The sequence below is a fragment of the Talpa occidentalis genome, unplaced genomic scaffold, assembly GCF_014898055.3.
Source record: "Talpa occidentalis isolate TD23 unplaced genomic scaffold, MPIMG_talOcc4v2.1 talOcc4.14, whole genome shotgun sequence".
In the NCBI taxonomy this organism is placed as follows: domain Eukaryota; kingdom Metazoa; phylum Chordata; class Mammalia; order Eulipotyphla; family Talpidae; genus Talpa; species Talpa occidentalis.
Genome location: NW_023601433.1, coordinates 41,308,356 through 41,333,770, shown reverse-complemented (window position 1 = coordinate 41,333,770; position 25,415 = coordinate 41,308,356). Strand labels below are relative to the sequence as shown.

At 36.0% G+C, this 25,415-nt stretch overlaps 1 protein-coding gene across 3 annotated transcripts in view; it reads right to left on the bottom strand.

The window, feature by feature from the left end:
• Window positions 1-22,086, bottom strand: part of HEATR1 (HEAT repeat containing 1) — a 48,994-nt gene extending 26,908 nt beyond the window's left edge. For 2 of the 3 annotated variants that reach the window (XM_037510377.1, XM_037510378.1), the window contains exons 1-20: window positions 21,970-22,086; window positions 21,494-21,668; window positions 20,746-20,962; window positions 20,033-20,174; window positions 18,507-18,608; window positions 17,938-18,078; window positions 16,949-17,160; window positions 16,665-16,798; window positions 15,496-15,598; window positions 14,197-14,307; window positions 12,740-12,857; window positions 10,742-10,849; window positions 8,643-8,738; window positions 7,775-7,863; window positions 6,641-6,852; window positions 6,003-6,124; window positions 5,266-5,457; window positions 4,488-4,671; window positions 4,221-4,357; window positions 2,724-2,916 (exon numbers count right to left, since the gene is read on the bottom strand). In XM_037510377.1, the coding sequence (XP_037366274.1) occupies window positions 2,724-2,916; window positions 4,221-4,357; window positions 4,488-4,671; window positions 5,266-5,457; window positions 6,003-6,124; window positions 6,641-6,852; window positions 7,775-7,863; window positions 8,643-8,738; window positions 10,742-10,849; window positions 12,740-12,857; window positions 14,197-14,307; window positions 15,496-15,598; window positions 16,665-16,798; window positions 16,949-17,160; window positions 17,938-18,078; window positions 18,507-18,608; window positions 20,033-20,174; window positions 20,746-20,962; window positions 21,494-21,635 (2,755 nt within the window). In that variant the 5' untranslated portion in view covers window positions 21,636-21,668; window positions 21,970-22,086. Of the gene's footprint in view, window positions 1-2,723; window positions 2,917-4,220; window positions 4,358-4,487; window positions 4,672-5,265; window positions 5,458-6,002; window positions 6,125-6,640; window positions 6,853-7,774; window positions 7,864-8,642; window positions 8,739-10,741; window positions 10,850-12,739; window positions 12,858-14,196; window positions 14,308-15,495; window positions 15,599-16,664; window positions 16,799-16,948; window positions 17,161-17,937; window positions 18,079-18,506; window positions 18,609-20,032; window positions 20,175-20,745; window positions 20,963-21,493; window positions 21,671-21,969 lie in introns of those variants that run through there. The other variant, XM_054694975.1, reaches the window with a different exon arrangement.
• Window positions 22,087-25,415: the final 3,329 nt, after the last annotated feature.

The window sequence follows — 25,415 nt, the reverse complement described above, 5'->3', positions numbered from 1 at the left end:
TCATAAAACTGGAATTTTATTTTATCATTCATACATTCCATCAGTATCTGAAACTCGTCTATTTCTATCTTCTAGAACTAACAACTATGCTCAATAATAGTGATGAATTTAGTAGGAAAGCTTTTCTTTCACCACTTACGCAGTGAAAATGTTAGCTTTTGATGCGAAAAGTATTTTTATGATGTTACTTCTACTTTGCTGTCAATTAGGAATCATTATGGATTTTTATCTTGCTTTTCCAGATCTTTGGACATGTTTTCTCCCTTAGAACACTGACATGGCCAACCATATTGAGAGTTCCTTATCTTAAACATATTTTGTATTGTTTAAATACAAATGGGCATTTTTTTAATATGCTAAAAAACTACAAATATTCATGATCTTTGCATTATTATTACAGGCAATTATGTTCTATAATTTTGTTTAATCTCTGTGTTGTCAATTTCCAATATTATGCTAGTTTTGGACAAAGAATTTGGAAGCTTTCCTTCAAAGTTAAATGCATTTTTGACATCAACTGAATAGGTGTGTGTGTTTTTTTTTTTTTTAATACTCTGGAATAAAGAAATATTTAAATTCCTTTTATTGTAATTAGTTATATATGCTTCCATGCTGTCCACTGGAGCAAATTGTTTTTAATTTGCTAGAAATGATCCGTTTCACATACTCTATTTCTGGAATGCTAACGAAGAGCTTGACTAGCTTTCAAACTTTTCTAAAGAGGTCATGGGAAAGCCAGAAGTTCTGGTCTCTACAACATTAATTTATAAAATAAAGTCAGAAGCAATCAGTTAGAATGTTGAATTCATACAAATGTCAGCTTCTGTCGAAGATAATCTATTTGTTAAAAATCCTTGAATACTGGAAAAGAACTTTTGGAAAAATTCAAGTTCTAAATGCAGACTACTATAGCTAAAATGTTCCCATTAGGTACTAGAACACCAGGTAAGTCAATTTTAAGCTTTGTTTTTAAACATACAAGTAAAGTTACTGTATTGATCAGGCATAAAAAGCCAAAGGCAATGCTCATCATCTTACAAATGATGTTAAATATTTTTATATTAAACAAAGATTTACTAGAGGCAAGACTGAACTAGAACACATATTTGCCCAGAAAGTAATAAACTGGTGTTGATTCTGAAAATAACTTAAAAATTCATAAAATTAGATAGTATATATATTTTTTCTTTTGAAAAGCATAATTTCTGGGGTAAATATAATAAAACAAATATCAGCCAACACTTCCTAGACTTTTCACAGAGAAGGTATGGCGAGCAGCTCACTGTGGATTTAAAGTAAAGGGCTCTGAGGACAGGTGTAATGCCTAAGAGGCCTACTTGAGACACTTTGGAACAGTAGTGCACAGTCTTTGAGTTTTCAAGTAGAACAAGGTGTATCTCTCCTGTTTTCAGTGGAGCACACTGACAGCCTAGGTTGTTTGATGAAAAGGTACTTTAGGAAGGGAGGAGATGACAGAAGACAAGGCAATAGGGGTAGGCAAGGAATATGCCTTCAGGAAAAGTTGAATATTTAACAAAGTTTTGGTTACAATTGTAACATATGCTCTTTCAAGGAACTAATGAAAGATAAATACTGAAGAATTGTTGTCAGAAAAGTAAATTATCATTTTGCTTTAATAGCATATTTATAAACAACGATTTTGGGGGGTAAATAAAAAATCAAAACATCTTCAAATTTCCCAAGGGCTACTCTTATTATCTATTAAAATCATAATAGTTTGAAATATCAGTCACAACCCATCATCCTCATCAACTTTCTCATCTTTAATCACTATAAGGTCTAATTCTGCCAGATGAAATCACTTATTAGCAGCATTGAAAATATGTCAATCCATTTTTCAATATTCATGAAAATTTTATCTTTTGTAAAATCTACAGGTTTACTTTATAAAAAAAAACAAATTTTATTTTGGGGTGTTTCATTAGTGAACATCCAACCTGAACATGACATCTGAGAAAGGAGTTAAAACACTTTAATAAATTGTGCTATCTCCATACTAAGAAATACTCTACAGACATTTTCAAAGGATAAATTTCTATATTTTTTTAAATATAAAAAGATAAATAGTTGAATACTGAATTGTATTATAGTGTTTTGACTTCTTAATATAACCCTGACACTACTGAAGTTCAGAAAATAAAAGCTGGATATTAGGAATCCATGGATAATAAGAATTCATCTGTCATTTCTATTACTTGTAATTAGTAAGATACTGCAACTGACATTAACATCTTAAAAACAATACTTACAAGCAATCAAAAATAGTTTATAAGATAAAGATTTGAGGGGCCTCCCCTGGTGGCACAGAGGTTGAGCGCTGGGCTGCAAAGCTGCCCGCAGCCTCTGCAGCGCCAGTTCGTTCCCCAGCCACCAGCGAGGGTCCCACATGGCACGCAGATCTCTCCTGCCACCCGCCGCTCCCCTCAGCAGTGTATTTCGTCAGTCTGCCTGTTCTGTTCCCCACTCTGGCTCTGGTGAACCCTCTCCCCCAACCATGCCTCTGACTGTACCCAGTGACTGTATAAATAAATAAATAAATAAATAAATCTTTAAAGAAAAAAAGGATAAAGATTTGAGAATGAGCATTATTTTTTTAAATTCCCTGTAATTTTTAATGACTGAAAAAAACCAACCCACATAAACCAACAGAGAAAGCATCAGCAGTTGGACATGATAGAATATAACAATGCTATTTGCAATACCTGGAGAAGATGTGGATGCCAGCTGATGTTTATACTGTGCCTTCTGAGAAGACAGCATTGCACAACCTATATAAAGAGCTTGAGTCTGCAGCACTGTTTTCACGCAGCAATTAAGTGGATTTGAAAGGCTAGAACCATAGGTCCACAAAACAGAAAAAAACTTGAATAACTGAAAAACATCTCCAAGATGCACCTTAAAAAAATGAAAGTGTAGCTTTATTTTCAGTCATGTAAGTTGGTTCCAAATTCTCTTTTCATTAGTGTAGAGTTATGGAAAACAAATGATTTACTACAATGTTTTGCTTTATCTAATTACTTCAAATTATTTTAAACTACTGGGAAGGATATAAGTTAATTCAGGGGACTACCAATAATTTTGCACCTGAACACATTTAACAAAAAAAAACAAGGACACTAAGCAGAAAAACCAAGACAAGAGTGAAGCCAAGGAAGAGTGAAGCCTCATCAAGAAAGTACATCGGGGCCTCCTTGGTGGTGCAAGGGGTTAAGCACCGCACTATGAAGCAATCCGCAGCCTCTGCAACACAAGTTTGCTGGCCAGTCGGCCAATGAGCAACCCACATGGTGCAGCAGACCTCTCCTGTTTTGCCCGCTACTCCCCTCAGCAGTGTATTTCAGCCTGCCTGTTTTGTTCCCCACTCTGTCTCTGGTGGGTCCTCTCACCCCCCAAATCTCTTGCCTGTACCCTAGCTCTTTTATGCATAAATAAATAAATCTTTAAAAAAAAAATAAAAAAGGAAGTACATCAAAGAAATGGTGAGCAATGTCTATTTTGTCAAATGCTGCTGAGAGGGCAAGGAAGACAAGAAAAAAGAATTGATCACTGGTCCTGGTCACATGGAGGTCCACTAGTGCAATGACAAAATCTCTTAATTAACTGAGTGACTTTGCATATGTACATCACTTCTCTGAACATTAGTTCCTCACTGGCAATGTGTAGGGTAAGGTAAAAAATCAGGCTTTTCTGCCCTCCCACCATCCAGATAGATGAGGGAACCCTGTGATCCTGAATGCATGCCTGATGGCGGGCACCTGAAGTGGGTACACCTGTGCTAAGACGGTGCTTTTTAAGGGCGGTGTCATGGGGACGCCAGTAGAAGCCGAAAGAGAAGAAGCCCAAAGCAGAAGCAGAGAACACCAGAGAGCCCAGATAGAGTGAGGATTTGCTGGGGGCTGGGAGGACTGCCAGCCTCCCGGCCCCCCAGCACCCCTGCCTGCCATATGCGTGGTGAACCCCAATAAAAGACCTGCAAAAAACCACTGAGGACTCTGACTGCTCCTTTACCCTGTCTGCATGGGATCAGAAAACCTGCACTGTGTCCATTCCTGACTCTATACAATGCCATTAAATCAACGCCTGTGTTTATTATCAGAGTCTTCACTGTTTACCTTCATTTTCACTACAGACTGTCATAACTAAAAGAACTAGCAAAATCTTGAAGCAAAGAGTATGCCTGAAAAAGATGAGCCTAGTACCTGTATGAAAAGTTTCATCAGTACCCTGAAATGAGTGGCATCAGCACCACTGAGTATCATCTCAAAAAGCCCAATAAGTAAGTGCAGATAGTCTCTGCTATCTTCTTTCAGTTGTTCAGGATTCCACCATATAGCATCTAAGGACATGAAAAGAAAGAGAAAGGGTATGTGAGATCATATTATACACTGTTGGGAAGTTCTTATCCATAACAAAGAGCTGTGAGTTTTCCAAAGTATCACATTCTTAAGAGTTACAGTTTATCCTACCTTTAGGAAAAGATTTAGGAGCCTTTAGTGCATGAATAAAATTTTTCAGTGAAAAAACAAGTAAAACAGAATCCTCCACAGGAATCCTCTGGGCAGTGTTGAGCTGTTCTATGTAATGTGCCCACAGTTCCACTGGCAGCCCTCTGTCCATCATTAGCTCAAAATGCCATTCTGTGGGGATTTCCTGAAAAGTTAAAGGGAACAGAAAGCACAAACTTAAAGGGGTCTGAACACAGGTTATATAGTAGATTACAATGGCAAAGGTAATATATAAAATTTTGTCTCTATTTTTTCTATATTTCCTTATACTACTGTCCCTAAAAACAACTGCTATTTATATAAATTGTGTTTAGCAAGTAAAGGGTAGGAATAAGTAGGCACATTTATAAACAGAAAAAAAAAAAGGAATTGAATTTCCAAGAGATCCTTTAAGGGACTTTTCTCATGGGAAAATCTCCAAACTTGCAGGTGATTCTAAACAAGTAGCAAAAAGTTAAGGTAGTTAAGTTCAGTTTGAGTAATCATAAAGATGATACCTGGGAAAGAACCATCAGATACAAAAACACTAACCCTGAAATTCCATATTCAATTAAATTTTCTGGAAATTAGGCACTGGAAAAATGTCTAATCCACTATCTGCTGCTAATCAAGACTGCTTCACATTTTTGCCCTAAAATCCAAAGATTCAGTAGCTTGACCTCCAATTGTTAGTTCTGCTAGGTTACCAGGCCAGGCTATCACACAACATGCAACTTTCTGGAGACACTGTACTTCTTACCACTGCGGATATCACACTTCTGAGCTTCTTTATTTTTTTCTGCAACAAACTGAAGACTCTTATTGCAAAGGGAAAGTGCGTTTCTTTTAAAGATGAACAACAAGCAACAAGAACAGCTGTGATCACATGAAAAGTCACTTTCTGCTTCAGATTAAAGGACTCTTTTTCCCCAACACTTATCAAATCCTCCACCTTGAAAAAAATACATTCTATTACCAGTAGCTCTTGAGCTGAATAAAACAATTTTCTCTACCGCAAACCTATTATAAGTTTTATAGTATATTTAAAGTGAGACAATAAAAATAGTCTTAAAAAAGTAGTTAAGTGCTGATTTCTAACCAGTTATTTATAAAAACAAGTAATTTCAAAAATATTACAGATGTAACCTCTTGTCAAATGCATGTTTTAAAATTACAGATCGATAATCTTTACAAAGATTTAATTACTAAGGCAAAAGAATTATTTCCTCTTTTAGTTGTATTTTGCTATTTTAACAAAAAACATGACTTTAATATTTTAAATGAAAGCTAAAAAAAGGAATAACAAAAAATTAAGTAAAATTAAGCATTTCAAATAATATACAGAATACAATGAACATACTACACATGTTTTAAGCATAACAAAGGCCTCAAGAATATAAAGTTATTTTAAAAAGAAGACTCTAGCAAGCAAATGCTATAAACAGAATAAAACTGTGAGACAGAAAACCAGGGGGTGAACTAAGATAGCATACCTACCATCTTTAACATAGAAGATGGATTCCCTGAATTTATATTGCCAGCCAACAACTCAATCATCTTCTGATTTGCTACACCAATTAATTTTCCTGACTTTGTGCTTTTAATGACATTTTCAAGAGCTATAACAAAAAAAAAAATAAATAAAAATCAGAGGTCCTTCTGTCAGCAACACTCACCAAAGGAAATGCAGAGTAAGGAGTCTAAGCAACAATTTTACAATTTTTCTATGAAGGTTTCCTTTCTATATTTCCTTTTATCCAATTCTGAATTTGCCTGCAGGTAGCTCACATTTTCACTTCATGCACTCCTAAGGGGAACAGCTGAGGAGATAGGACAGGTCTGCTGCACCGGATGTGTGTTAGCTCCCTGGCTGGGGACTGAACTCAAGCCATAGCAGTAACAGGACTGAGACTTACCCATAAGCCATGAGGGAGGCCCTCTACTTTTTATCTTAGAAACAATTTTTAAAAATCTTAACATAATAAACATAATAAAACATAATAAAAAATCTAAACATAATAAAATTAACATAATAAAGATGACTTTCTAATAAAGTTTATAAGCAATTTTTAATTGTACTTATCTTTTAAAGTGTTACCTATTCACTTTTTCTAAAAAATAAGTGAACTTCTTACCTTCTTTCCAGCCTTTTAATATAGGATGCAGAGAGCAAATTCCTGATTTTGATAAATATATAGCCATTTTCAACTCAGCAGATTCCCTATCATCAGTACTGATGATCATAAACGGCAATAGATGAACAACCACCTGGTTTGAGAACTGATCACTTTCACTCAGTATCTCTTCTTTAATTAATATGTCTGCTGCTATCTCAAGTACCTTGTACCTAAAAGATATGTAAGCACATTTGGTTGAGACATTACACACTTTAATTCAGTCAAAACCATCACTACATGTTTCAGCTCAACTGACATTATTCTGGTCTTATTAACACACATATTAAAGATGTGTGATAGAGGTACCAGAACATCACTTAATTATTCATGCTAGGAAGAGTTATTTGGGACAGTAATTTTAAACTGCTAACTATATCAAAAAATTTTTTTGGTCAATCATTAGGTTAAGTATAACATAAAACACTTATCACACTATATGTTTCTACCTACTAAAAAATCAGTCACTCCTAAATCCAAAAGTATTTTCTGAAAAAATTTTATGGGTTAAGAACTAAATATGAGATATAAAAACCTGTAAGACATGACCTCATCCTCTCAGAAGCTTATCATTTTTCCATGCAAAAGCTTAGGTGCCAAAAATTAAATAATCAGAGTTCATCAAATACTTAAAAGATATTGTGTGTTTCTGAGCTTATTTTTTGTTTAATGTATTTGCTTTAATTTTAAAGTAAAATACTACCCATGTTAGAAAGAAAATCAAATGTAGTTGTGTGTGTGTGTGTGTATATATGTAATATATATATGTAATGTACTATATGCAAACTTCTATATAGTAAACTTCTTCACATCCAATTTCCCAGATTTCAGTATACCATACATTATATAACATATTCTTTCCCCATTTTATTTAGAAAAATTTCAAATATAGCAAATAATATAGAATCCATAACAAACTCAAATGAATTATTTTTATGACTCATTTTATATCAGTTCCAACACCTTGATCAAAGGGCCACATAACTAAATTCTAAATTTTATAAGAATGTATAAAAAAAGAAAAAGAAAATCAAAATAAACTTTATAATGGTATTTAATCAATTCAAAACAGTGTGAGGAGAAATGAGTACATACCATCCTCTATTCTTTGAAAGTTCTGCTCTTCTAAAAAGGTTCAAAAGATTTGAAACAGTCACCTCTGAACTAAAATGTTGTTTGAAAATCTAGAAGAGAAAAAATGATCCATGAACAAATTTTTACTTGCTTCAAATACATATAGTAGTTGTTAAATAACTTTAATAAAGAATTAATTAAAGGGCCTCCCCGGTGGCGCAGCAGTTGAGTGCTGGGTTGTGAAGCTGCCCGCAGCCTTTGCAGCGCCGGTTTGATCCCCGGCTGCTCCCCGGGGAGGAGGATCCCACATGGAGCGCAGACGTCTCCTGCCACCCGCTGCTCCCCTCAGCAGTGTACTTCGGTCTTTCTGCCTGCTCTGCTCTCTGCTCCCCGCTCTGGCTCTGGTGAATTCTCTCACCCTCCCACACTTCTGACTGTACCCAGTGCTTGTATAAATAAATAAATAAATAAATAAATCTTAAAAAAAAAAAAAGAATTAATTAAAAAGAATTGATTTCCCATCTTAGTATCATTTAAAAACTTTGAGAGTAATTTCTCAAAAGTGGCATACATGAGCCACCTTCCATGACCCCAAGAAATTTATTATTGATAAAAACTCACAAAGCCCTTTCCCTTTTAGAACTTTCACATATGTATAGAATATACGTGTGCGTGTATGTGTGTATAAAACACAAAATAAACTGTGCAATCTAATTATACCCAGGTTTGAATTAATTTCTCCAACCAGGCTTAAATTTGTGCTTTCAGGGGAATAAAATTACAATGGAGGAATAATTCCCAAATATACTCCTGCCTAGAGCAGACTGAAAAGGGCAAGAAAATATTTATAAATATAATGTGTATTTCAACAAATAACAAATTCACTCACCTCAAAAGCATTTATAGCTGACAAAACAACATCTATGTTATCATCACCTAATCGAGTTAAAACAGCTTCTTTTATGAAAGACTCATCAATACTCTCCTGTGCAACAGAAAAAAAAAATTAATTTGGAACATAGACTCTGTCCTGGATAAGAATTACGACATTCTAAGAATACTTGCATTGAACTAATCTCTGGAGTAACACTTAAGATGACTAATTGCTTGGTACAATTTTTCCTAGTTTCCATTGAAAATATAATAAAGTACATATAATCCAATATAATTTTTGCATTAAAGCATTCATTCAACCGTTAAAATTAGAACAGACTAAAGAGTGTGTAGACTAAAGAGCCACAATGCACAGGTTTAAATTCTAGCTCTACCACTTACCAGCTGTGTGACCTAGAGCCAACTACTTAACATTTCTTGGCCTCATTATCCTTGTTTTAAAAAAAGGCTAATAATAACACCTACCTCAAAAGGTTACAGGATTGAATAATAATTGTCAGTGCTTAAAACACTGCCTTACACATACTAAGTACTGTTAAAGATCCGCTATTAACAAGATTTTTGTAAGGATAAGGTCATGTACTAAGAAGTCCTCAGTTTAAAGTAAAAAAGAAAATAAAGCATGTAATCATTCACAATAGGCAATAAGACTGCTACCTGAATATATTTTTGCTTGTAGGTGGTAGGGAATAAAACAACTAAATAATTACACACACACACACTCACACACACACACACAAAAGTAGCTTGCTGGTTTGGGAGACAAAACTAAATGCTAGAATTCACAAAACTGATGTCAAAAGTTTCATATATCGGGCCTTCCTGGTGGCACAGCGGTTGAGTGTCGTGCTGCAAAGCTGTCTGCAGCCTCTGCAGCGCTTGTTCTATTCCCCACTGGCCAGGAGAAACCCACATGGTGAGCAGACCTCTCCTGCCTCGCCCGCTGCTCCCAGCAGTGTCTTCGGTCCATCTGCCTGTTCTGCTCCCCGCTCTGTCTCTGGTGAATTCTCTCACCCTCCCGCGCTTCTGACCTGTACCCCAGTTCTTGTATAAATAAATAAATAAATCTTAAAAAAAAAAGTTTCATGTATCAATCATCACCAAAATTTTCTCAAGATTTAACAAGTGGCTAAATATCTCGCTGTCAATTTGTAGAATAGAACCTAAGTTCTGCCAATGGTAGAGAATGGAAAATTAAAAGAAAGCTATCTGTAAGTATAATAGGATTGTAAATTGAATATAATATAATGTCCTGTATCAAGAAAATCCAGAGGAAGATGGGGAGGAAGGGTCAAAGGCAAAAGACTATGAGTGCTTAGTTGGGGGCTGAAGTATAGTGACATGTATCTGAGGAGGTGAGAACCTATTCTCCTAAATGATACGCAGTGTGGTAAAGAAATATTTACCTCAATTTAAAAAATATAAATTTAAAAAAATGCAAATAACTGCTAATTAGGCTAAGCAGATTTCTTCTGTGTCTATAGAACATTTAAAAAACTTTGTGTGTGAGATATCATTTAAGTCACTTGCTGTGTTTTCTTTTGGGCTGTGTGTTGTTTTGTATGGATAACTGCTTCTCTATCTTGCAGATTTATTTTCCCACTTGGTAGCTTATATTTTATACTCTTGACGATATTCTAAACTAAATTAAAAAAAATAAAAGGATGATAATTGTTTCAGGAATATTATCCTTAGAATGTCTTTTTTTGTTCTAGACACTTATCTTCCTATTACAAGAACAATAACCCATGACTCGAGGCTATGCAACAAGTCCACTTAAAAGATACTAAAGAAAAATGGTAAGAAAATAAAATCAGTTGTAGACTAACGTATCAAAAATTGTGACGATACTTCTTTTAAGATTGAAGTTTGGAAAACAATGCCCTATTTGAATCACTATATCATTTTGGTATTAAGACATAATTTACAAATTAAGTCAAGTCTCTGTACTTACTGTTTGGGGTGACCAAAACTTTAAATACAAATGCAGGTACTGAAATCAAAGCTATCATTCTGATTTTCCCAAACATGCTTAAGTTAAAATGTTCAATGAAAGGATAAAACTATCACAAATGAAAGCCATCTGACACAAACCTTTGATGTTTCCATGATATTTTTCAGATGATTAATGGCCAGAAGTCGCACAGGAGCAAGTGGATGATTCAGACTGAGCATCAAGGAAGTATCAGAATCTGCTAAAAACTACAGGATTTATCACAATTACCAAATAATTTCATCATTAAGTTTGAGTAGCATAAGATCAAGAATAAAAATCAGAGAAAACTACTTCAGACTGCCCAGCATATTCAACAACAACCATCTTATTTCAGAACCCAAAATGTAAAGCAAAAGCTTTATCTCCAAAACATAGCATAAGTTACAACAGATGGAAAAAACACTACTGTTAACATTATTTCAAGTATACTGGAGTCTGTATGTAGGTTTGATTTAATGAAGTAACTCTAGGGAAGTTTGGGTTTATACTATCCCTACTTAAAACAATTTATTGAGGGCCTCCCTGGTGGTGCAAGGGGTTAAGTCTCACCACTATGAAGCTATCCACAGCCATTGCAGCACGAGTCAATGCCTGCCAGGGAGGTGACCCACATGGCACAGCAGACCTCTCCTGTCTCATCCACTGCTCCCTTCAGCAGTGTACTTTTGTCAATCTGCCTGTTCTGTTCCCCATTCTGTCTCTGGTGAATCCTCTCACCCCACACACCTCTGGCCTGTACCCCAGCTCTTGTATGCATAAATAAACAAGTCTTTAAAAAAAAAAACACTTTATTGAGGTGTGACTGACATACATATTTAATGTATACAACCTGATGACTTTGGAGATAAGTATATATTCATGAAACCATCACCATAATTTATGCCATAAACATATCATCTCCAATTTTATGCCTATCCTCTTTTATATTAGTACCATAATGTTTTGTGATAAGAATACTTATTGTAAGATGTACACACAGTAAATTCTTAGTATATAATACAATATTTTAACTACAGTCATGTTGCTATAGTTAAATTCCCAGGACTTACTCATCTTGCATAACTGAAACTATGGACCCCTGGGCAAACATATCCTCTATTTTACCTGTCCCCCCAATCTTTGGTAACTACCATACCAAGCTCAACGTCTGTGTTTGACTTATTTATTTATATTGTTTTTAAAAAACTATTAATTTGTCAATTATTTACATAAATACATAATTATTGGCAGATTTTTACATCTTCATATGTACACCTGCTTCACCTACCTTCTATCAAAATTTCTGTGCCAATGCCCTATCCCTTTAGAAAGTTATTTTGTAGTCTCTCTCTATATGATCCAAAGTGAAAAGTACCTAAGGTAAATCACTATATTATCAGATAAATAAAACATAAATTTAAAAATCTAATGACAAAGACAGAATGCAATTCCTCTAAATAATACAACAATGAAACTCAAATTAGTGACAACTTAGTTTTTAATTTTTCTAAGAGGGAAGTACTTCTATCAGCCTCAAAATTGGAAATGAAACACCATTAAAGATAAAAGTCTAATTATGGAAGAGAGAAACCGAAATAGACTTATCTTCATAATACTTATTTTCAAGACTAAATACAAGAACTGCTTAAATGTCTAATTTCTTGCATAAAGATTTGCAGTGAATTATCAGAAAATTTCATAAGTTCCAACGTGATCATAAAAAAACCTGTCTTCCTTTTTCTAATCAATGATGGAAACTGTCAGATGTGTCTGGTGGGCACTGCACTGGGAAGAGCACGTATAGGAGAAAGATAAAGAACTCAAAAAACCTTAACAAGATCACTGTTTGGTGATTGGTGATGAATATCATGTAAAAAATTTTCAAATAACACATTCTGAAATAAAGTATCACATCTACCATGTTTTAAAATTACTATATCTTTCTCGAATTTTCAATTTCTACCATGCCAGATAATTAGGTGAATGTACAAAATTTTATCTCTCCATGACAATTTGCAAAGAGAAAGAGGAGTAAAGTACCATATTTCCTTCCAAACCTCTTCAAATAACCACACAAATATATACCTAATTTCATGTTCTACTGAAGAAAAACTTACCTGGTACTTCCCTCCACTTGTAGAAAGAGAGATAAATTGGTGAAAAATCTCTTGTTTATTTAGATCTGAAATTTCCTTTAGGCGTTCTTCTAATACAACGTCCAATGTTCTGGGATATCTGGGAAGAATGATTTATTATTCTTAATAAGGTTATTAACCATAAACACTATACATGCATACAAGACATAAATTTTAAATTACTAACAAAGACTTAAAATTTTAACCAATTTTTTAATGAAAATCACATATTGATCAAGTTTGTTACTATAACTGTTCCAACACACAGTCTTTATATAAAAAAAAACTGTACTCTCTTGGTGGGAGTGCAAACTGGTCCAACCACTATGGAGAGCTGTGTGGAGATTTCTGGACCTACTAAACATAGAGCTTCCACAGGATCCAGCAATTCCACTCCTAGGTATTTACCCAAAGAACACAGAAACATCAATTCCAAAGAACACCTGCACCCCTGTGTTTATAGCAGCACTGTTTACAATAGCTAAGCTTTGGAAACAGCCCAAATGCCCAAAAATAGATGACTGGATCAAGAAGATGTGGTACATATATGCCATGGAATATTACTCAGCATTCAAAAAAGATAAACACATGCAATTTGCAGCAACATGGATGACGCTGGAAGGGATCATGCTCAGTGAAATAAGCCAAAAAGATACACTGCTTTCTCTCCACACCTTTAATTTCCCCGCCTTTTTAGAAATAAGCCAAAAAGAAAAAGAAAAATACCGGATGGTCTACTCATAGCAGGGATCTAGAAAACTTAAATAAGGGACCAGGAAAATGAATAACTATAAGAAAGTGAAAATCAAAATCAACAAAAACTATGAACCAGAGACACTTTTTGGGGGGTGGGGGCGGGAGGGGAGGATTGGGGTCAGAATGGGGGGATTGCAATTGTATGGGGAATATAAAAATAAAATTTATTAATTAAAAAAAAAAAAAAGGCAGTAAACTTCTAGACAGAATGATCAGGAAATTTAAAAAAAAAAAAAAAAAACAGAAGCTGAATTAAAAAATAATCTACTTGGAGAACCAATGCTGATGTGCTTAGATAAAAGAGGAAATAATTGTTTAACTTCATGGTAATTACTACAATTATAAAACTGCAAAGTGTTTCTTTCTTCTTAGAAGTTCTTGTCAATTAATAACCTGCTCTAGGCCTGTTACAGAGATTTGAGATTTAAACTTAATAAAGAAGATGATCTTGTGCTAGTTAAAAAAAAAAAAAAAAAAAAAAAACTGTACTCTCCACAGTCCCTATGCACAACTCTTATACTTCCTTTTAAATATTTAATTCTTATATCTCCTTTCCTAAGCAGGGAAGGGGAAAGGATAGTCTCTCTGTAATTCAGTGTATTAAGGTGTAACTTGTGAATTATTTCTTTATAAAACAAAAGGTACTTGCTTTAAATAAAGGGACACACACACAAACAACTTACTTGCTTTCTAAAAGTCTGATGAGTGGAAGAAACTGTTCATTAAGCAAAGACACTTTACTAAGATCCATTTCTTCCTGTGACCTACATGAGATATACTCTTCAAAAAGAAGGCTGCAAAACAAAACAGGCTATCAGCAGACATGAAGATTTACTATTTTTTGAGTATCTAGTATGATCTAAGTGCTTTAGAAATTTATCTCCAATTGTCATACCTCTATAAGTACAGAAAGTACACTTATTTTTACAAATATAAAAACTAGGACTAAGAAGTCTTATAATCTATCAGAGGTCAACTAGAACAGCAACAAGAGCTAATATCTGGTGAGCCCTACTGTGCAACAGAAAGTCAAGCCTGATTTTAAACCCCAGTCTAATTCCAGAGGCAAAACCTCAACAGTACTTCACAAGGATACTCTCACTTAAGTCACAAACAAACCCAGTGAGCAAGGTGCAGATACACTCACACCAACATATAGGTACCACTCAAGGTTAAATACGACAGCAAAATCAGACTGAACAGTCTGACTCTCAGAACTTGTTACCCTACTCTCCTGAAAGAGAGTCAAACCTCTGTCTGAATGCAGTGTCTTACCGAATGAAGTTGCCCTTCAAATAATAAAATGGGGGACTGAATCATCTTTACAGAAAAGGAAGAAATTGTCTTTACTTCACACTAACTCTCAATATTACACTGATATTTACTGAACACCAACTGTGATGTACTGTTTCGGGAGTTTTACCTTATTTATTAATAAAAATTTTTGAACAGCTACAAAATGCATGTAGCTATATCCCAAATTGAGTTTAAATAAACTTTTCATGATTATATGTAAGTACTAAAGACAAGCAAGACAAATTATTTGATTATTCTGTTGCCACAATTATTGGACTAAGTACCTATAATCAATGAAATGATAGAGACATAGCAAAAATAAAAAGGGATACTGGAAAACTGCTAACCAATCCTGAAAATTATACTAAACTACAAATTTACAAATCAAAAATAATAGCTTAGGGGTCTCCCTGATGGAGCAGGGATTAAAGTCTTAGCACTATCAAGCTATCACCAGTAACTGAAGCATGAGTTCGATCCCCCCACCTGGGAGCTAACCCACATGGTGCAGCAGACCTCTCCTGTGTCACCCACTGCTCCCCTCAACAGTGTATATCAGTAGATCTGCCTGTTCTGCTCCCCACTTTGTCTCTGGTGAATCCTCTCACCCCCAGTATCTCTGGCCTACACCACAGTTCTTGTATGCATAAATTAAAAAAAAAAAGCTTAAAAAAAAAAAACCTTACCTAGCCAACATATGGTCTAAGTTGTTCTTCAGTGATATATTAGTCAGTATAGCTTCTAAGTGTCTCCTGTAGATCTGACCATCCATACCTTCAGTTTCTTCTCCTTAATACACAACATATTAAAATTGATTGGGAGATTTTTTTTGGTGTGTTTATACTATCAAATTTATTTAGAGCAGAAGATTTTTCTTAGGAATAACCATATTCCACTTACTCAGTATATTCCAGTTACTCAGTCATATTTTTTAAAGCATATTTGTAAACATTACCTTTATCTGAATTCTCTGTAATATTTAAGAAATAAGTATTATCATGCCTGAATACAAAAAAATAGTTTCTCCCCAGGTTACATTATAAGTGGCGAAGTTGAGAAATGAGCCTAGATCTCAATAAAGTGTCTCTGAAAACAGGCTCAACTTTTACTTCAGTACCTCCTTACTGAACCAAGTGGGTTTTATCAATAGTCCTGGGATCACTATGAGAAAATGAAAGATACATTTTCATTTATGTTAGTCATATTACTGAAATTTGGCTAAACAAACCTTATTTCCAACACACTGACATAATTTTAGAGATGTTCTCTTAGTATGTTTTTTCTTAGTTCAAGTAGCAATAGGACCAAGTATTTATTTCTTCATCTTTCTGTATTTATTGACAAGTTAAACAAAAATATAATGCAAAAAAATCACTAATTTTATCTTTTTTTAAATTGGTATTTTTAAGCCTGAGATTTTCTTGATCTTACATTTTTTTAATGATTCAAGGGAAAAACCAGTTACTTATTATAAATCACTCAAGTTCATTAAATATCTACATGAGAAGATACGATTGTTATAGAGATAATAGGTATAATTGGTATAGATATAATTGGAAAGTTATAATTGGCAACATTATAACTTTCAAAAAGAGTTCCAGTCTTTTTCAAGGAGAAACAATTGAAGGACACAGATTTTTTTAAAAATAGAGTTATAAACTTACAACTCAATTAGCAAGGATCTCTTATCAACCAATCTGTGCCCCACCCCAAGAGTTTCCATACAAAAGGAAAATAGACAAAGTACACAAAAACCAATTAGCAGAAGTTTCAAACATCTTGAAGATATTTGAAGGGTGTAGTTCCTATTTTAAAAGAGAGTAAGTTTTAGGACACAAAATGTGAAAGCACATACCTGCCACGTGATTGATGATGGAGATAATCAGATGGGGAAGCATGTAACGCAGAAGAGGACTGATGTCATATTTTTCAGAAATCCCTTGAAGTATTGTAATAAGATCAGGAACATTACACAAATGAGGAAAGGGCCTTTGAAGAAGTATAGAATGTGTTGACTTTACAAGTTAGAGAATAAACGCCAATTTTTAAAAGAGAATAACATTTATCATATAAAAAAATTACTCAATATTATTTCATTCAAGTCTACTTATTATCACTTCTCAATTCAATTGTACTTACTTTTTCCCAAGGCTCTCTGGTTTCTGTCGCTGCAGGAGCACTATCAAACAACCTAATCCATCCTTGATCAAAGAGGGAATTTTGGTCAATGTTCTGATGATCTGTGAAGCCAGTGAATTAACAAAGGTCTCTTCCATTGTTACTTTCACAGAAATCTGACATATTATCATGTATGTTGCAGCTCTGTAATCTGGTAAAGATGATTTCAATCCCTAGATTTTTTTTTTTTTTAATGAGGAAAAAGGAAAAACTAAATTATTATTTTCTAGCATTCTTAAAATGTTACTTTACTATTGCAAATCAGAAATGCCATAAATGAGAGATTAATAAAATCTAAGAATCGATCATTCCTTACAAGTGTACAATCAAGATGTTGAATTCTTTTCCTGAGCGGATATAGAGATGAGACAAATCTCTTGATAGAAAAAAGGGATCTCTAAGGTACTTCAACTTAAACATCCACTACACATCCTAATGGACGCTTCTTTTATATGCAAACTCATAAACTGTGTAAGAGAGATTGTGCAGAAACAGAATAGTGTTCATTCAAGATAAGAATTTTGGAACACTGGTGAGAAGCAAAAGCAGTACCTTCATGGGAATCTAGTAAGGTGGTAGGCAACAAGGCATTTGGAAAGAAGAAACATTAAAAAGGTTAAGTCAGTGCAAAAGGAATAAGAGCATTTATGCTTAAAAGATATTTCAATCCATTCTCTTTCCAATATAGAAACACAACTGCTAAGAAAATAGACGTGGGAGACAGTGGAAGTTCTAAATTGCCAACATTTATTTTTTTAAGGACCCCTACTTACGATCCCATTCTGGTAGGTTTTTTAAGACAAAAGTCATGGTTTTTTTTTAACAAAAAATTAAATGTCATCAACTACTTGAAATAGTCAACTTTAAAACATTTATGTATAAGTGAAACTTGAAAGCAAGAAATTCCTTCAAATACAACACAATATACTTTACACATAAGCAAGACCAACCTTTTGGAGATAGGGAAATAGCTTGGCAACTACATTGTCTGAGATGTCCTCTGCAGTCACTAAAGCAGACACGATGGTAGAAGCATAAAATGTTAAGAGCACCCTCAACTGAGCTGAACTCCCAGGATACTCAGCAAATACCTGCAACAAAAAACACAAATAAAACATGTTGAGAGTAAAAGGCCAATCAGATAAAAATATTAAAAGAAAATACAACCCTCAACTACTTTAGGCTGAGGTTTTAATTTTCACATATGCAACATTTAACACACAAATTTAATCATTAATAAGACAAGAATAAAACATTTTAAAATTATCTGTTTAAAGTCACTTACATTAGATTTTGCAAGAACATAATTAATTTTTGTAGATAGATACCTTTAATGATGTATGTCAAATTGTTTATGTTCCAGAACTGATCACTTAACATAGGGAACTTCTTTAAGTACCACTGTTAATAAGGAAGGCGTTTTTTTTTTTTTTTTTTTTTCAATTCAGAATGCTTTTTTCATTTAGAGCAAGCAATCTTATAATGGAATTGTATGTTCATGAAACAATATAGTTCTTACCTTCACAGATTTTGTCACCAGACTACAAATGAAATCCATGAATCCAAGATCTTTGTAGCAGTGGGTAATTAAAGTTCCTTTAGCTAAGGGCACTCCAGATTGCTGTTATAGATAGAATCAAGTATTATTAAGGATATTCATCAACTGATCATTATTTTTAAAGTAACTACCATACTAACAGTTTTATAAGGGGGCAGTTCACAAACAAAAAATATTGTCTCTCCTTATAAATGGAGGTACAGGTGAAATGAAGGGTGAAGGACTCTGAAAAATGTCTACTTATGTGTGATATGTATCTACCTAATAAGGATTCTCTAGTTTCTTAGCAACTCTACTGGTAGATTTGGATTATGAGTCAATGTGATGTGGTCTTGTACTGCTCTACAATAACATTAATAACAGAAATAGACTAGAAATCCAGCCAACTTATATCCTGCTAATCCTCATTTAGCATTGGGCATGGCATGTCTTAGGTATTCATTACTAATAAATCAAAAAAGAATATGAATTGAACTTTAATACATGAGTGCTATTTGGATACCATATGAAATAAATGTGCCAAGAGTAGCAAGGCCTGTGTGTAAATTATGAAAAAAAAAAAATAATCTTGATGTTATTAGCAGAGTAAATGTTGAGCAACTTAATAAGCTTAACTATAGGTTGATTTTCTCTTCTTGAACATTCATTAGGTCAAGTGTTTCACATCCAAACTCTTAAATTCTCCTTCTAATTAAAAATTCCCATTTCTTTCTTTTTACTAATTCTAATCTCTGACCTAACTATCCTCATGAATAAAGGTAACTCCATAGTTCCCACAATCTATTAGTCTACTTTCATTCCTATTTGCTCTCCTCCTGGTCTAAACTGCATGCTCTTTGTCCAAAAAATTCATGCTAACAAAATACATCAGTTTTTCTCTATTATTTGTTGCAAATAAAATGATGACAAGTCAGATGCTTTACTACAAAACTGTGCTATCTAATCTGAGCCATATATTTTTGGTAAGACAACCATCCTATTATTCATCATAAATTAATTTCTAACATCTTCTTTACAACTTTAGTATTTCCTGTAGCCCTTCAAATTATTTTCTGCTTTTCTTCACATCCAATCATTTTTATGGTCTTGAGTTTCAAAATTTAAAATGCAGACAGCAGAGTACAGTAAAAAGACATAAGCTTTAGAAACATATCTGGATTCAAATTCCAACTCTGCCACTTTATAGCTATATAAACTATGGTAAATAACTTACTTCTTGGAGTCTATCCTTCTCTATAAAATTTTTTTGTGTGAACCCAACAGATCTATTTGTCTGTGTATGTACACATATATACACACACAAGATGCAAATGCCTAGGCTAATGTCAGGTATTAAATAAAAAACAGCCGTTATTCAACGGAAGTGAGGTCATAAACGTGATGGAAGCTGTATCTGCATTATCCTCAGCAGCACTAACAAACTGATTATTTCCAAATTATATCCCTGAAGGTCTGTAATGTTTAGATAAGTCATTCAATAGTCATACCTTACTTGGCAGCAACCAGAACCATTTGTGTTTTGAGTTATTAATTTTTAGAAGTTGTATAACCCGCACAAATATTTTGGTCTCATGGTATGGCAGAACACAACCAATGAGGCTGTCTTGATTATAAAGATGAATATGGAACCTGAGAGAAAAAGCAAACAATTCAAACTGACACAAACCTTTATAGGCACATATTTTCTTATGTGTCAAAATTGTACATCATTTTTTGAATGGGGATTATACAAATATCTCCCCATAGGAATGCTGTGAGCATTGAGATAATGCACACAAAGTGCTAACCACAAGGCCTGGTGTATAAATACTTGATATACACAAGTTATTATTATTTTTAAGTAAAGGTATTTAGAGAATACCATTACTCTTTCCCCAAACCATTGTTTATTATTTTGGCAAGAAAAGTTTAATACCTTTTGCTCCAAATATGCAGTAAGAATTTATAATGGCAAAGTGACATGATCTCTTTTAGAACTAACAAGGTTGGATTATTTATTCAAGATCTTCAGTAATGCTACTTTTTACTATCAATAAAAATGAGTTTAATAAAAGGGCATGCTCATCTGACCTAATATGCATCATGTTAATCTTTTACATATCTAACTTTTTAGCTTTAAATTGATGTGTCCTTATTACTTAATTTTTTTAAAAGATCAAAGTATTTAACTTATAACTATTTCTATAATTCCATTTACTACCTGTGAATTAACCACTCCAGACACTTCTGAGCTGGTTTCAGCAGAAAGTAAGGAGACAGATGAATAAGGAATAAAGAAATGTTTTCATCCAGCTGTTTGTTCACTGCTTTGGTCTGAACACTGCGCTCCAAGGTTTTCGCTAGCTGGCTGAACAGCGGTGCTTCAAATTGCTCAAAGGAAGGGTCGATTCCAAGCAGCTCTTCTAGGCCAGTGCATCCTAGAAAAGGGGCACTTTACTTAACAATTCATTGCAAGAGAACGCAACTCACCACACTTTTACAGTTTTACTTACCCCTAAAACTGTGAATTCTTTAAACATGAAACACAGCCCCAAACAGATTTGTCCTTTAGAAAATAAATCACATCTCGCCAAATGGGAGAAGAGAAAGTACTTCTTGGCAGGGGCTGTACTTTTTTTTCTTTTAATATCTGCAACAATAACTGGCCAGTTATTGCAAAGGCCAGTTCCCTGCGAAGACTCTTCCTCCACCTCAGCCACTGCCTTCAGCCCCTTTTGGTTGTTCTGCTCTATACATTAGATGACCTCCCTAACTGTTTCTCCACATGACAAGTTCACATGCACCTACCTTTATACATTACAAGCATCTAACACATGGCTGTTCTCTCTCCTTAACAATACAAATCAAGTTAGAAACTGCTAAAGAAGAGGGCGGGTCAGAAGAGACTATAACCACCTCCAGAAAACAAAACCTTCAAGGAGCTTTTTCTAAGTTAAAGGGTAGTTTACCAATGGCAAAAACGGTGTCTCTGTCGATGGTGGCCGCTTCCTTGGGGTCAAACAACAAAGAGGCAACTTCATCTCTAGACAGGAGACTGGGATCACTCTGAGGGAGGGCGAGTCGCTGAAGCTGCTGGGCTAAAGACGTCATCTCTCACGCCAGGGGATTTTCTAAAAACACAGGCTAAGAAACATACGGCACGTGAGAAGTCTGTACGAAAACGATCAAGGTGGTTTTACTGCAAGCAGCAAATGCCCTACGCAGAAGCAACCTCCCTCTGCACTCAGCGCTGTCACTGATCCAAAACCGGCGACCCCAGGACTCCCGGACTCCGAAGGCGCAAACGCTACATCCACGGCGATCACTAATTACACCCCCTGGGGCCGCGCCAAGAAGGCTGTCTTCAGTCCCGACTCCGCCGACGCCGGAAAACCCGCGGACGCTTTGCTGTGCCCACTATACCGCGCCGATTCACGGTACTTACTGAGCCGGAGGTGACTTCGGGCAGAACTCAGTCGCTCACAACGCTTCACAGCAGCTCCCACATGGTACCCAGGAGTCCAGCCCTCGCCCGGAAGTCCACAGCACGCCTCACTCAAGCTTCCGGTCTCCGGCACTACGGCAAGACAAGAGGTACAAACTTGCCGGAAATGCGAACAAATGACTCCGCCTCCCCGGGCGAAGCCCCGCCCCTCCGCCGCTCCAGCCCCTCCAGGTTCCTTAGTCTTGCTACCTGCGCGCTTGTTTGTGCCTGAAGTTTCTGTCTGTAGTTAGTTGGTGTTTTGTGAACTTTACAAATCTGTAGCCGGAATCATTCATTCAGCAGATATTTATCCAGTTTTTACTTTGTTTTTTTTTCTTTTTTGTCTTTATTTATTTTTATTTTATTATTTTTTCAACAATATTTGATTCCTCCCACCTCCTCAGATTGAATCCCTATAGAATCTCCTTCACCAAGGCACCCGTGCACCATCACTTCAGTCCCCTGTGCTCCTCCTTTTCTCCCTCTGATCCCTCTCCCTCCTCCTCCCCTGCAGGATGTCTCTGATTTATAATTGTCTGTTTTTGCTTTGTTGTGCTTTGTATTGTTATTATTATTTTTTTTTTTTACACTGATGTCTTATTTGGTTCCCGGATGGTTTTGTTATAGGACAGGGAGAGGGGCAGCCCAAACCCCGCAAACCTGCCTATTCTAAATGGGTTTTGCCATCCGCCGCATCAACACAAAACATATGAGACTAATGGGAAGGATCTTTAATAAAACTAGGAAACAATACAGGTAAGGCAAAGAGTCTAGTTTCTAAATGAAGCACCCAAAGTTACCCGTCCCCTCGTGGGTAAAAGTCCATCCATATGGGAATGGCCCAGAGCAAGGCCCCAAAGCCTGCCACAAGTCTAAAGCATCTTCCAGTGGGGACCCACAGAAAAGGGTCAGAAACAACCAGACAAGCCTGGAAGGAAAAGAGCAAAATCAACATCAAGATAAAAGCTGCCATTGTCACCACCCCATGGGTCTCACCCACATCTGTGTCACCTAGTCCATGACCAAAAGGCAAGTACAGCTTCTTTACTTGTCTCTCGGCTCCATGTGCCTCCTCCAGGTCTCCTACTGGCTCCATCCTGCTTCCTTCCTTCCTCATTCTCTTCTGCTGCTTCTCTTCTTCCTGCTCAGCTCCACCCTCCCTTGGGTGGGGCAGGGAACCTCCCCCTTTCCTGGGGACCACCCTGTTACAGTTTCACTCATAACAGGAATATACGGGAACCAGCTTTTACTTTGTATCAGCAGCATCGCATTGTGGCTACAACTTTGAGTTGTGAGGTCACATTACTTGGCATCAAAACCTGGCCCTGGTGCCTTTGGACTGTATAAAATCCTCCAAATTATTTCTTCTCCCTGAGTTTGTTACCATCTCTATAAAGCGTGATCAGGCTGAGGATTTCCTGAGATGAGCTATTCTCTAAAGGTTGGATACCACCACTTTTTTTTTTTTTTTTTGAGCTAAGGGTCCATCTTGTCATCACTGCTTTCCAGAAACGCAAGTACTGAATTTTTCTTCTTTTAAAAATAACTATAGGGCCTCCCTGGTGGTGCAAGGGGTTGGGTGCCGCACTGTGAAGCAATCCACAGCCTCTGCATCATGGATTCGATCCCTGCCCCGCCAGGGAGAAACCCACATGGCGAGGCAGACCTCTCCTGTCTCACCGCCTGCTCTCCTTAGCAGTGTATTTCAGTCCTTCTGCCTGTTCTGCTCCCCACTCTGTCTCTGGTAAATCCTCTCACCACCCGCATCTCTGGCCTGTGCCCCAGCTCTTGTATGCATAAATAAATAGATCTTAAAAAAACAATAAAGTTTTTTGGGGGGGCCTCCCCTGGTGGTGCAGCGGTTGAGCGCTGGGTTGCGAGGCTGCCCGCAGCCTCTGCAGCGCCAGTTCGATCCCTGGCCATCGGCGAGGGTCCCACCAAAAAATAAATAAATAAATAAATAAATAAATAAATAAAGCTTTTTTAAAATAAAGAAAGAAATAATAAAAATAACTATAATGTTAAGATAAAATTTAAGCACCTACTGCAGTTTAGCATTTCGATGAGTTTTGACAAATGAATATGTGGGTGTCAATGTCTCCCCATTCAAAACATGGAAAGTTTCAGCACCCTAGTAATTACCCTCCTACCTCTTTGCAGTAATGCCTACCCCACTTTTGGCCTCATTGGTCATTCTAGCGACAGTATAGATTAATGTTGCTAATGAGTGTGTCATGGGTATAGCACCATCTGGCATGTGCTACAAATGGGGTGCACTGATGTCTCCAGGAAGCGACACGAGATGCAGGAATGAGATTGGATAGCCTACCTATCTTTTTTTTTTTCTTTAAAGATTTATTTATTTATGCATACAGAGCTGGGGTACAGGCCAGAGATGCAGGGGGTGAGAGGATTCACTAGAGACAGAGTGGGGAACAGAATAGGCAGACTGACTGAAATAGACTCTGAAGGGAGCAGCGGGCGAGACAGGAGAGGTCTGCCGAGTCATGTGGGTTTCTCCCTGGCCAGCCCTGGGATAGAACTCCTGCTGCAGAGACTAAGGGATTGCGTTGTAGTGCAGTGCTTAACCCCTTGCGCCACCAGGAAGGACCAGCCTACCTATCTTTTCGGGATGCATTAATTTTTCTCAAGACTTGGAGCTCTTTGGTGCTAGAGTGTCAGTCCAAGTAACCCCTCTTCACTGAGAATTTGGGAAACAGTATAAATTTGGGGACTCCTATACACATGTAAATTCCTTCCCTTTCATTAACACAATCTTGTTGTTTTGGCTTTCCGAGCATTTAAAGTAACCAGGAGGTCTCTTCACTTATTTCTACACAGTTAATAATCTTCATGTTGTGTTTATTGCCTTGCAGAGAATAACATGATTCCTTAAAATTCCGGTGGTATCCATCCATCCTTACAAACATCTCTCAAAGGCAGTTTTTTGGCTTCTAATGTGGCACAGGAATTTTACCTTTACAAAAGCAATCACCTTGAGCCTCCCCTGGTGGCGCAGTGGTTAAGCGCTGGGCTGCAAGGCTGCCAGCAGCCTCTGCAGCACCGGGTTTGTTCCCTGGCCACTGGCAAGGGTCCCACAAAAAAAAACAAAAAACAAAAAAAACAAAAACAATCACCTTTGGGAGAAATAAAATTGGTAGAAATAAAAGTAGCAAAAAATGAACAATAGGCCTATTTTATAGACAGGACATATACTTTTTCATTTAAAAAATCCTCAATGTATTTTTAAAAGCTTTTCCAAGTGAAAATAAAAAGTGCTGCAGGTGTTTGGTTCAGTCCTCTCTATGTCAGTTCTAATCGCATGTAGTGCCATGCTGAATTTTACTTTGGAGCTAAACTAGAAAAATAAGAAGAAAAGTTAGAGATATGGAAATTTTAAAGTGTTA